Source organism: Sparus aurata, chromosome 21 (assembly GCF_900880675.1).
Source record: "Sparus aurata chromosome 21, fSpaAur1.1, whole genome shotgun sequence".
NCBI lineage: Eukaryota > Metazoa > Chordata > Actinopteri > Spariformes > Sparidae > Sparus > Sparus aurata.
The window spans coordinates 32044073-32057496 of NC_044207.1; the positions used below are offsets into that span (position 1 = coordinate 32044073).

The window sequence follows — 13424 nt, forward strand, 5'->3', positions numbered from 1 at the left end:
ACTGTGAGCAGCCACCAGGTGGAGCCAGAACCACACGGCTGCAGCTCCACCGCCGACCCCTGCAGGCTGCGACACTCATACTATGATTCAGAAACAGGCTTTTTACAGGTTGTTGGACCCAGAAAACGAAACTGGGATCCATCTTCTCTTCTAACTCTGGTTGGTTTATAAGAGTGGTGATGATTGGTGGTTACCTCCAGACTGTTGAGCTGGTTCTCCAGCAGGTTGATGGTTTCCAGTGCTTTGTTGTAGTTGTTGGAAACGTCTCCCACGACGAACAGCGTCTCTTTGTTGTTGCTGACGGCCTGCTGGATGGTGGCGTTGATGCCGGGAAGACGCTTGATGGCGGCGTCAGCCAGAAGTTTGCCGTTGGCGATCTGTTGATCGAACCCTGCGGAAGAAGTCGAGGAGTCAGTCTGGAGCTTTTGGAGGTTTCAGAGAAAACGAAGAGTCTCTTCAGACGGTCTGTTTACCTTTCAGGGTGTTCAGGGCGTCGTCCAGCTCCTCGGTGTTGCTGTTGATGCGGTTCAGAGCAGCTTCAGTGTCGGCCTTGGCGACGTCAACTCGGTCCACTAGCTTCTTGGCGTCCTGCAGACAGATCACATGAACACCAACGTACTGTGAGACAACTCCACAACAAAACTCTGACTAATGAGGCTCTGCACACATCGAAGCGTCTGTGTGTTTACTTCTGCAGACTGGACGACACAAATGTGATGATTGTTTTTTGACATAGTGACGACATGTGGATGCTACTGCGGCTGGAGAGCAATCAGCTAACATGCTAGCTAACAGGCAACACATAAGGGTAGTCTACAAAAACAGGACACAAGTTAGCTGGATTACTAATAGTTAGCTAACAGGCCTGGACTAGATTCCCATAATCCTTCAGTACCTGTTGGGCGAGCTTGCCCTTCGCCAGCAGGTCCTCCGTGGCGGCCTTGTCTCGCTGCACGCCGTCCTGCAGCGTCCGGAAGCCTGAGATGTTCTCGTCCACTGCACCACTCAGACCGCCCAACTTGGAGAGCATGGTGTCCGCCGCCTCCTGAGCATGATGGGAGAAGGCAGAAGGTGAGAGACTGAACAGAACTTGAAGAACTTTCTCATGATAGTTTCCTTCAGTCAAGACTCTTTACAGGTGAACTTTAAATTTAACCCTCCAGTTACCTTCAGGGACGGTGGGATTCCTCGCTCCATGCTGGCGATGTCTTTCAGCATGCCGTCCGCCATTTTGCTCTCGTCTCTTGCCTCGCCGCTCAGTCGGGAAGCCTGGTTCTCCAAACCCTTCACCCGGGCTGAAGTCTGATCATACCTGAACACACACAGACGTCATCAGTCACAGTCTCCTGGATTATTGAACTATACGACCAGATCATTTATGTTCATCAGTCAGGAAACAGGTTTTAATCCTCTCAGCATACAGACTGACAGAAGCGACTCACGTGGTTTTCAGGTCTCCGATCAGCTCTTTGACTTTGTTCTCTTTGTTCATGAGGTTTCGGACCAGAGCCAGACTCTTCTGCGAGTCACTCAGCGCATCGGTGGCAGTTCGCTCCACATCATTGGCCGTCGACTGGTGTCTGCAGGACAGAGAGACAGCAAACACGATGTAACGGACCTGTTGTCAGTTCCTCAATAAACTGCAGCACATGAAGAGAACATGTTGGACTCACTTATCAGCCAGACTCATCGCTGTGTCCACCAGAGGGGAGAGGACGTTTGAGCCCACGGGAGCGTCTCCGAGAGGAACCTCCTGACAGGGAAGGAGAGAAAAGTAAAGTCAGCGGGAACACATCAGACAGTCTGATGTCAATGTTAGAACGACAGCATCACATCGTCTTACAGCTGCTCTGAGGTCAGCCTTGGCCTCGTCCAGTTTGCGTTTCATCTCCTCCATCAGAGTCTGAACCTCCGCCACCTTCGTCTTGTACGTCTGCTGTTGTTGTTTGATGTCGTCCGCTGCGTTGGCCATGTTTTGGATCTCCTGCCCCTCGGCCAGCTGACTCCTGCTGATAGACGACAGACGACCCTGCAGGCTCTTCTCCAATCCTATTGGATACAGGAGGTGTGAAGTCATTTTCAGGTAATGTTGTCATCATACGTGTCATGAAAGATCAGGAAGTGCTTCCTTACCTGCGAGCTGGTTGGTGTCGTCCTGCAGTTTGTCCACCAGCCTCTTGGTGGCGCTCAGCGCAGCCTCGATCTCAGCAGTGTTGGCTGGCTTCAAGTCTCCGTCCATGTTTAAGAACAGAGTCTCCAGCTCCTTCAGTTTGGCAGCGTAAGCCTCCATCTGAAACAAACACGTTCAACAAACTCACTACAGCGGTTGTCTGGTTCCCTAATGTCACATGTTAACATGGTGAGTTCATGTTATTGAAGTTATTAATGTGATGGCTCAGTTTCACAGCTCTACCTTTGACTTGATGGGGTTGAAACAGGCGGGACAGTTGGACCGTTGGCACTTGAGACCCTCGAAGCCCGGTCTGCACCGACAGCGACCCGAATCATCGCACTGCTGGGACTCAGATCCCTGAGCGTCACAGGCACATGCTGGTCCACAAAACAAGACGGGAAACAACTGTTAATAACCTTGAAGTCTTTCGTCCTTTACATCTTAAATTACGTGTGTGTGATGTCGTTCTTACGTTTGCAGGCGTCGGTGGCTCGGCTGTGGTAGAACCCTCGCTCACAGTCCTCACAGTTCCAACCCTTCGTGTTGTTCAGACACTTCAGACATTGGCCGCTGCGGCGATCGCAGCTTCCCGCCACTCTGACGTCGATGTGGCCGTTACATTCGCAGGGCTGACAGGACTGCGGCAAAGTGTCGCCACGTGGCGGTTCACCGTAGAAACCCTCCTTACAGACGTCACAGCGAGGACCTGAAGGACCATACAAACACTTTATCATCATATTGTGATTATTGAGACTTTGATATCAGTAACAGTAAGCTGTTTCATCAACTAATCACATCTCATGTAACCTGATGACCTGACACCTACCAGTGGTCCCGGTTGGACAGCCGTCACAACGTGGTAGCAGCGATCCGTCAGCCAGCGAGCAGGACACTCCCTCCGGACAGGGACACTTCACACAGGTACGAGGCTGCCACGGGTCACGGTACGACCCGTCGGGGCAGCTCGTCTCTCCGGTGGTCTGGTCAGCAGAGTAACAGTCTCCGGTCTGCGGGTCACAGCTGCCTCCTCTGCAGCTGCAGGGCTCACAGGGGCTGAAGGCTCCGTCAGCAGGAGTCCTTCGTTTGAAACCAGCTGAGCATTGCTCGCAGAACTCGCCCTCATATCCTGGTGGGCAGCTGCAGGTCTGAACCCAACGGGCCGGGACACCATCGCCACGGCGAGCCGACACTAGCTGCACGTTGTCAAGGTAACCGCGCCCTGAACAGACAACAATCAATAAAGATCAACCTCCAAATATTCAAGAATCAGACAGCAGCTGGTGATGGAGCTCATTCTGAAAAATAAAAATGAAGGAGCTGCGTGCGACTGCTGAAGCTCACCATTTTCACCAAATGTTGCCCGGATCTTGATGGCGGTGAGGTTCTGTAGAAGCTTCTGGAACTGGAGGGAAGAGATCCGAGGCCTCCACCTGCTGTCAGGCTGCTCGTCCAGTCTGTTCAGAAGAGACAGAATATACGATTTCAAACTTCACAACACAAACTGAGCCGCTGGGATCATATCAGTCCTGCCACACACCAGGGTTCTTCAGCTTCTACTTGTTCTGGATACTGAATCGGGTTCCCTCAACTGTGACAGACAAGAATGTTCTGACCTGAGTTATTGTCTGACCTGAAACTGTATTTGAGCTTCTGTCCACAGGGGACGATGGACCGCAGGTCGCCCAGCGAGGCCGAGACTCGTTGACCGGCTCCTTCCAGGATCACATCATTGGTGGATGGGTGTCGAACGCCGCGGTCCAGACGGAGGGAGAAGGACAAGTTCTGACCATAACTCAGCAACTGGTTCCCCAGGTAAGGAGCTGCAGGAGAGGAGAGACACACCTGGTCAGGACAAGACGGGACCGGACTGGACCGGACCGGACAGGAAAGGAAAGGAAAGGAAAGGAAACCAAGAACGTGAAAAAGACGGGGGAAATTAAAGACAGTAAGAAAGAAATAAAAAGAAAGAGCAGATAATAGGAGGAAGAATAAGTAGGCGGGGTTTGTTCTCACCTGGGGCGTACAGGTAAAGTGGCAGGCTGTTCTTGGAGATCACCTCCAGGTCCTGGTGTTTCGGCGACCAGCGGAAGTGGACGTCATCAGGCGTAGCGCCCTGTGCTGTCGCCGCCCTCCAACCCTCCGGACCTGCAAATACAACACAGTCCATCACATCACACTTTTATTTTGAAATTCAACCCAGGATCTACTGTCCACTACTGAAATTGTTAGGGTATCTTTTATTCTGAAGGAAAGCGGTGAAAGGTTACCGTCTGTGAAGGTGGAGGTGATGCTGTGGACGGAGTAACCGGACCGCGCAGAACAACTGCTGCTGTGTCCGTAACAGAAACACGGCGAGGTCAAACTCCCAGAATCCTGTCTGGGCTGACGGCTGGAAAAACACAACAATCAACAGGAAGTCAGACACACAACTGGAAGAACCCAACACTGAAAGGAGCTGAAGTGTCAGTTAAAGCTGCAGTTAACGAGCTGAGAGGAGTTGAAGTGTTGTTTCATTAACGAGCAGCTGATGTAAATGAGATCATTTGAAGGCGTCTGTGTTTCTTCACCTTTGCGTGCAGCCGTTCGGTCCGATCTGCGATCCGTCCGGGCAGCGGTTGCATTTGTCTCCGGTGACTCCGTCTCTGCAGCTGCAGCGCCCCCTGCTGTCACATGTGGCGCCGACGGATCCTGAAGGGAAGGAAACACGATGAGAAGTCCGAGCTTCAACATAACACTGAACAGTTTCCCTTTTCAAACCAGTGGGTGTGTCTTTAGGACAGGTGTATGTCATGGTTCCTCACCTGTGGGGTTGCAGCTGCAGCGTGAGCAGCTCAGTCCCGCCCCCTTCAGGTAGAAGCCGTCCTTGCAGCGTTCGCAGTGTCGTCCCTCGGTGTTTCCCTGGCAGTCCACGCAGTGCAGACCCCAGGCGTCCCGCAGGCAGTATCGAGACCTCCCGTTGCAGTCGCAACGCGAAATAGCTGCAGGAGGAATCACGTTTATTAATTGAGGTTGTTGCAGAAACTGGTTGTCGATGTTTTGAGGTATTTTCAGAGTTTTAAATATTGTTCTGGATTGTTTTTAGTTTTTTTCATGGCAGCTGTTCAGTCGATTACGACTCTGTTACAATCGTCTTTTATTCATTCAGATAATTAAGTTGTAGCTTTTATAATTTTCTCTGCTCTAAGGTGAATACATTGAGTATATAGATACAGTCATATGATTTCAAACTCTTTTTAACACAATACTATATACAACACAACACATGAACTGAAAAATATGAGCTGCTGTGTGTAGGTGAGTTTCAGCTGCAGGCTGCATGTTGATCAGTCACAATGTAAACGATATCCAGGTGATTTACTCTGACAGTGGAAGCAGTTCAGGAGCTGAAAATGAAAAGCTGAGCAGAAGTAACTCGTAAAAACCAGAGTGTTGGTTTCCTGAAGAGCCCGCTGAGGTTTAACCAGCATTACAGATGTTTACAGAGGTTGAGGCGTCTCGTGTGATCTGCGGTTTGTTCACAGATCTCAGAGAGCTGCAGACAAATCATCACGCACAGATCCACCCACACAGCCAACGCCTCGTCTGCCTGCAGAGATCTGAGGAAACTTCATCCATAAAAGCTTCATTTAAATTCACCATCAACAGGCTGCTACTTGTTGCTGCTGCAGCAAAGAGCTGTGAAGCCTGTAGAGGTGAAGTTACATAATGACAGGGAGGGAAACTGAATCAGGGGCCTGAATCAACCTGCAGGACGGCTGATGGAGCAAATACATGTCTTAGATAAATATTGTGTGACTTTAAACTTTGACTTGAGTATATCTGAATGAGAGAAATGAATCTCCTGACACGCAGTTTGGTGTGAGAGGCTCTGTGACGGACTGACGACACGCAGGATGAAACTGCTGTGGCTCATCAGCTAACTGTTAGCGGCTATTACCTGGCATGAAGCAGCTGCACGTTAGCTGGCTCGCTACCAGGTTACTACAGTTACTACAGTTACTACAGGTACTACAGTTACTACAGTTACTACAGTTACTACAGTTACTACAGTTACTACAGGTACTACAGTTACTAGCTTGGTTGCTGACCAGACAATAAGTTCAGGCTATTAAAGAGATTTTTAGAAAAGTTTTTCTTCTTCATCTGTTTTATAAAAACAATTAAACCAGAGCATTAGTGAACGAATACAGTACTTATGTAGCTAACAAGCGACAGGTTTTTATTCATTGAAAGGTTTTTTACATGAATTGAAACATCTTTTAAAAGTTGCTGTTATTAAACCCAAATGTAACTTTTGAAGGTAACAAGCAACAAGGTTTCCAGTTCTCCGTCAGCTGGTCCTCGACCCTCACTGAGCCGTAACAAGCTAAGTAGCTCGGTAGCTAACGAGACAGTACGTTTACTCAGAGATATTATCACAGAAAAGGTTTTTCTCAGTTTTTCTTTTTGTTGAAGCAATTGAATAATAATAAAAGTGCTAACATTATCAAACCAACACAGCTGGGCTACATAGCTAACTAAAAACAGAATTTCTTAAAAATTTGATATTAAACTATAGATAACATTGTCAACTAACACATTAGTTTTGTGGCTAACTTGTTCACTGAGGATAGACGGGCTCAGTTTCAGTTTCCAGTCTGGGATGTGTTTAGCCTAGCTTAGCACAAAGACTGGAAGCTCAATCAAAAGAGAAAAAAGCCACTAAGTCTGTCTGGTTTTCTGGGTCTGATCAGATTTTGTTGACGATAAGAACAATGTGACTAACACCGGCCTCGGGCCTCGACGGTTTGGATCCGGATGAAGCTGAATCACCTCCTCAGGCTGCTGGTTCAGCTCCTCAGTGTCAGTCTGACTCTGCAGGTCTGATGAGGTGTGATTTCTCCACATGTGTAATGTAAGCGTTCGGAGGGTGAGGTGACTTTAAGGTGCGTCTGTTTGTTCGCCTGTCTGACCGCTGGGACGCGGTCTGATTCAGGTCTCTGCGGTTCAGAGTTCAGCTGAGCATGATGCAGCGTGACTCACTCTGTGATAACACTTAATGTTCACCTGAGCGCCGCCGGCAGCGATGAGCTCAGCTGTGACGGCTTTTATAGGACAGTTTCCAACTTGTGTCTGTCTGGAAGGATTCAGCCCTCAACACACACACAGAAACACAACACACACACAGAAACACAACACAACACAACACAACACAACAGGAGTGTTTTCACCTGAGGAACCAGAAACACACGGCCAGCAGTCACATCACAGACAGCTGTTACCTCACAGTCATGGAAAGTTTGATGTAACAGGTTGATCCTCAGACATCAGGAGGAGAAACTGTGTCTGAAGATAAACCTCCTGCTGTGACCTGATCACAAATATACTTTATAACTCATCAATCACCTTTAAACTTCATGATTAACTCCAGATATCTGAGAATTAACTTTTCCCTCAGAAAATCAGAAATGATTCTGTGAAACCTGATAATACGACAGATTATCTGATTAACTACGTCAGTGATTTGTATGTTTTTATCATCATACAAATCATACATGAGAAAATAATTAATTGATTAATTAATAATCATCACCAGTCTTCATTTTCTCTGTTTAAATGTCAGGTCGCTCTTTGTGTTAGCTAGCCGTTAGCTGAGGACCATTAGCTCACCAGAGAAACAAACAAACATGAAGGATCTCGTTATTTAAAGTGAAATCGTTGTTATTGATCGTTTCTGTCTGATATCAGATGGTTTATTAATCAATGATTTGGTGAATCAGGGGATTCTGAAACCACTTCTATTATGTCTTGAAGACATTAAAGCATGGACGTCACTGAACTTTTTAAAAGTTAATGAAAAGAAGAGAGAAGTGATGATGTTTGGTCCGAGCAGCTCTTGTTTACTCGGGCCCTTTGACACACTTTATGAAGCCAACAGTCTCAAACTTGGGTTTTAAGATGGACAGTGATTTTAAACTGGACCGGCAGATTGGTGCAATAGTTCAGCTTCTTTCACCTGAGGCAGCTGGCAAAGGTGAAGCCCTCTCTTACACAAAAGCACTTTGAAACAGTAATCCACGCCTTCATTACATCCCGGCTGGATGACTGCGATGCTCTTTACTTCGGAGTCAGCCGGTCCTCCCTCACGTCTCCAGTTAGTCCAGAACTCTGCTGCTCGCCTCTGAACTGGACCACATTACTCCCATCCTGGCCTCCCTCCACTGGCTGCCTGTGCACTTTAGAGCTCATTTTAAGATTCTTTTTTGTTTTAAAATCTTTAAATGGTCTCGCCCCGCCTTACCTCTCTGAGCTGCTCCATCCCTACGCTCCGGCCCGGTGCCTCGGGTCAGCTGACCAGCTGCTCCTGGAGGTACCGAGGTCCAAGTGGAAGCTCAGAGGGGAAAGAGCTTTTTCTACCGCCGGTCCCAAACTACGGAACGTCCTCCCGCTGCACATCAGACACCTCACTGTCCATTTTTTATTCTTCGGCTTTCAACCCAGCATGAGACTCTGCTCTTGTTTTAGTGTTTTATTGTTTTTATTGTTTTTATTATTTTAAGATCTTTATTGTTTTATTGTTTTTATATCAACTTTTATGTTTTTATGTTTTATGTTCTATTTATGTACAGCACTTTGTCCCAGCTATGGCTGCTTAAAGCGCTTTATAAATAAAGTTGAGTTGAGTTGATTGAAGCAGACGGGGATGAAGTTCAGTCTGGACCTTAGGAACTGTTCTTTAGAATAAATCTATTTATAAAAGGTCCACTGACCCGCTTTCTCCAGAACTTTCTTCCACGCGTGACGACGCCAGTGTGGTGAAAAATATCCATCAGTCATACTCGAGTAAAAGTAAAGAGCTGCTGTTAAAATATTACGTTGGTAAAGTGAAAGTCACCCACATGAACAGTACTCGAGTAAATGTACTTAGTTACACTCCATCACTGGATGGTGCTGCTGAGAGTTCTGTAGCTGTTCTGATCAGGTTCTGTTCAGTGAATGTGTTTCATGTGGTTCTGAAGAACCTGACAGTAAAACAGACATCACATGAAGAATCTGGGACTGTGAATAAAACACGTTATTCTCATGTAAAAATAACAATGTGAAAAAGTTCAAACTGTAATTCATTGATTAGTTTAGATCGATCAGTGCTGATCAACAGTGTGATGGAGGGTTTGGTCATTTTTTACAGTGTTAAGATTTGTTTCTGTCAAACGTATCAGGAGCCTCTGACGCTGACGGTTACCTGAGCACAGGTGAGCTGCAGCCGCCACTCGTCAGCAGCGTATCATTGTAACTGTGACAGGTAATAACTTCCCTCCCTCAGGGGGAGGCAGCTCCCCTCTCCTCACCCCGGGGGGGAGGAGAGGGGAGCTGCCTCACCCAGCGTAGCCTCACCCAGCGGAGCCTCACCCTCACTGCTCAGGCCTCACCCCGGGGGAGAGGAGAGGGGAGCTGCCTCACCCAGCGGAGCCTCACCCTCACTGCTCAGGCCTCACCCCGGGGGAGAGGAGAGGGGAGCTGCCTCACCCAGCGGAGCCTCACCCTCACTGCTCAGGCCTCACCCCGGGGGAGAGGAGAGGGGAGCTGCCTCACCCAGCGGTGTCTCCCCCTCTCTGCTCCTCACCCAGCGGTGTCTCCCCCTCTCTGCTCCTCACCCAGCGGAGCCTCCCCCTGTCTGCTCCTCACCCAGCGGAGCCTCCCCCTCTCTGCTCCTCACCCAGCGGAGCCTCCCCCTCTCTGCTCCTCACCCAGCGGAGCCTCCCCCTCTCTGCTCCTCACCCAGCGGAGCCTCCCCCTCTCTGCCTCCCTTCACACGACGTCTGGTGTGTGGAAGAATATTTCTGTTCAGTCAGAATAAAACCACTGAACTGCATTTATCTGATAACATTAGTTACTAGTTACTTTACAGATTACATTCAGACTTTCTAATCGATCAGATGAACACATTGATTACACGTAAATATATGACCAGTTACTTCACTGATACTTGAGTACATTTAACACCAGATACTTTAAGTCTTTTACTCGAGTACTCTTCACACAGAGACCTGAAGTTCTGCTGAAGTTCTGTGTGGAATCAGTGTCTGATCCATGTATTGATCTCTGAGTGACATCACACATCCTAACTGCTGTCAGTGTCAGAGGTTCTGCTGTCAGTGTCAGAGGTTCTGCTGTGAATGTCAGAGGTTCTGCTGTGAATGTCTGGTTCTGCTGTGAGTAACAGAGGTTCTGCTGTCAGTGTCAGAGGTTCTGCTGTCAGTAACAGAGGTTCTGCTGTCAGTAACAGAGGTTCTGCTGTGAGTGTCAGAGGTTCTGCTGTGAGTGTCAGAGGTTCTGCTGTGAGTGTCAGAGGTTCTGCTGTCAGTGTCAGAGGTTCTGCTGTGAATGTCAGAGGTTCTGCTGTCAGTGTCAGAGGTTCTGCTGTGAATGTCAGAGGTTCTGCTGTCAGTAACAGAGGTTCTGCTGTCAGTGTCAGAGGTTCTGCTGTGAATGTCAGAGGTTCTGCTGTCAGTAACAGAGGTTCTGCTGTCAGTGTCGGAGGTTCTGCTGTGAGTGTCAGAGGTTCTGCTGTCAGTGTCAGAGGTTCTGCTGTGAATGTCAGAGGTTCTGCTGTGAGTGTCAGAGGTTCTGCTGTGAGTGTCTGGTTCTGCTGTGAGTGTCGGAGGTTTTCAGGTACTTACAGTAATAAGTGAAGGTGGCCTGGACGGTGCAGACTGCAGTCAGAAGCCCGCAGAGTGAAATCCAGCTGCTGCTCTTCATGTCGTGTGAATCCTTAAAGATTTGTTCTGTACTGAATCTCGTCTGAGCGCCAACAAGAACAAGAACTGGTCCGGATCCTCAGACCGCCTGCTTTTAACTCCTCTGCTGCTGCAGGTCTCAACACGCTGCGCACACTCACATGTGATTCACACACACACACACACACACACACACACACACACACACACAGTCATATCCTGACTGTGTGTGTGTGTGTGTGTGTGTGTGTGTGTGTGTGTGTGTGTGTGTGTGTGCTGGGACAGACCCGGGCGTTGTTCTGGACCGTCACTGGGAATCTTCCACCATATTTACATTTTGATGACACAAAGAGGTTTGTCAGGACTGGGATCAGAGACGGACTCTGTTCCTGAAGTGGAACATATTCAGATTCAGACTCTATATTAATCCGAGCGCTGCTGAACCCGGGTCAGTCTGAACCGGCTGGACTGGACCAATAAAACCTCGTCAAACATTAAAGCAGGGCGCGTCTGTCCTCAGGAGCTGAGGTTAATGTGTAACATGTGAGGTTCTGCTCGCTGTCTGTTACTGAATAAACACAGAGTACAAGTACCACAAACTATACTCACGCACACAGTAATCTACTACATGTATTTAGTTACTTTCCACCACATTTACTCTCAACAGCAGTGGAAGTAACTAATTACAAATATTTATATCACTGTTATTAAGACATCAACAGTTTAAAAGTAACTAATACTCTGAGAAGAGTCGTTGTACTTTTCATTAAGTGTTATTTCAATAACAGTAGTTTTAATTGTAATCGAGTAATATTTCAGTAATGTAACTTTACTCCTCTTCAGTTCTGATTCATCAGAATCCTCGAAATGATTCCATGATTTCTTAATAATAACAGAGTTCACCTGAACCACGAGTCACTGGTCTCCAGACAGAGTGTGTGTGTGTGTGTGTGTGTGTGTGTGTGTGTGTGTGTGGTCACAGGTCCAACACTAAATCAGCGCCGGCGGCTCTGATTTCAGGTTGTGTGTCTTCCTGCTGAGGAGTGTTTCCATCTCTAAACTGTGTCCTGAGGCGAAGGTTGTGACGGAGCGCAGACACACCCTGCACCGCAGACACACACACTCACACACACTCACACACACACACACAGTCACAGTTACTCACACACACGTTATGACCCGTCACACACACACCCTGTCGGTACCTGGTTACAAACACTTTCACCACCGTTGATCTGCACAAAAACACTGCTGCAGGGCTCACACACACACACACACACACACACACACACACACACACACACACACACACACAAACACACACACTCAGAGCCACGCCCGGCCTGTTCTTGTTGCCGTGTCAACACCACACCCTGAACACACACACCTTATCAACACCTGGCTGCATTTCTCAACCCTGAGTTCACTTTTAAGCTGGAATGTAACTGAGTACATTTACTCAGTTACTGTGAGTACTCGGGGACATGTTGGTACTTTGCTCGTGTATCCTGAAGGAACACTGTTGTTTTTACTCCAGCACACCTGAGTTTGAGGTTTCCTGACAGATTTTACAGGTTTAATAAAAAGTTGAGCTTCATCAGTGAAAACACAAATCTGCTGTCAGACAAAAACACTCAGCACAGAGAGAGGATGAGGTGAGTTACTGGAGGAGGTGTTCACAGCAGGCAGCCATGTTGGATCTGCATCTGATGAACAGAAAACAAGCTGATCGGCACCAGAACTCTCTGTGCTGAGCTGAGAGAGTCTCTTCTACAGCTCCAGGGATGGTTTACCATCAGCACACAGTTTGGACCTCCGGCACCAGCACCAGGAAGCTAAAGAGACAGGAGAGGATTTCTGTTGGAACGTCGCTGGAATCGTTTGTGATGATGTGAGAGCAGAACTGAACATCATGGAGAACGAAGGTCGAGTTCAGACACTTTAATGTGTAAATGTTTCATATAGTATTGTAAACTCTTGTGTCTCCGCTGAGGTCAAAGTGTCTCTGAACCTTTAAAAAACAATCTCAGACATAATTGAACATTTACGAAAAAAACAATAATGGGTTGAGTTGGAGAAAACACACTTTTATTATATCAGAATAACTTCTCACCGTCTTTATTCCCATAATGTTCCTGACTCCTCCACACTGGACCACAGTCAGCCTGAACACGGTCGCTTTAGTCTTTAGAACAAAACCAGAACCTGCTCGCATCTGTTCATCCTATCAACTTATTGATTTCATGACACTGCTCTTCTTACAATACATGATATAGTAAATGTCCAATATATGATATAATGTCTTTATACTTAAAATACACATCGAGGAAAATCCTCCCGATGATTTCAGGTTTTATTTATTCTTTTAATTTAATTTAACTTTATATATTTATTTAAATATATATATATATATATATATATAAATATATATGTATATATATATATATGTATATATATATATTATATATGTTTGCAGCCTTCAGATACATATATATAAAAATGTATATGTATATTTTTTTAAATAAATATATATA

The 13424-nt window shown here is 47.1% G+C and overlaps 1 protein-coding gene across 1 annotated transcript in view; it reads right to left on the minus strand.

Annotated features, from left to right (window-relative positions):
• Window positions 1-10988, minus strand: part of lamc2 (laminin, gamma 2) — a 12972-nt gene extending 1984 nt beyond the window's left edge. Inside the window, exons 1-18 of the mRNA XM_030401673.1 lie at window positions 10834-10988; window positions 4975-5151; window positions 4741-4861; window positions 4441-4562; window positions 4187-4318; window positions 3804-3993; window positions 3515-3627; window positions 3000-3392; window positions 2646-2879; window positions 2414-2550; window positions 2134-2290; window positions 1844-2049; window positions 1674-1753; window positions 1443-1580; window positions 1168-1312; window positions 896-1045; window positions 474-588; window positions 195-391 (exon numbers count right to left, since the gene is read on the minus strand). Coding sequence (XP_030257533.1) covers window positions 195-391; window positions 474-588; window positions 896-1045; window positions 1168-1312; window positions 1443-1580; window positions 1674-1753; window positions 1844-2049; window positions 2134-2290; window positions 2414-2550; window positions 2646-2879; window positions 3000-3392; window positions 3515-3627; window positions 3804-3993; window positions 4187-4318; window positions 4441-4562; window positions 4741-4861; window positions 4975-5151; window positions 10834-10912 — 2886 coding nt within the window. The 5' untranslated portion in view covers window positions 10913-10988. The remainder of the gene's footprint in view (window positions 1-194; window positions 392-473; window positions 589-895; window positions 1046-1167; window positions 1313-1442; window positions 1581-1673; window positions 1754-1843; window positions 2050-2133; window positions 2291-2413; window positions 2551-2645; window positions 2880-2999; window positions 3393-3514; window positions 3628-3803; window positions 3994-4186; window positions 4319-4440; window positions 4563-4740; window positions 4862-4974; window positions 5152-10833) is intronic.
• Between the last annotated feature and the right edge of the window lie 2436 nt (window positions 10989-13424).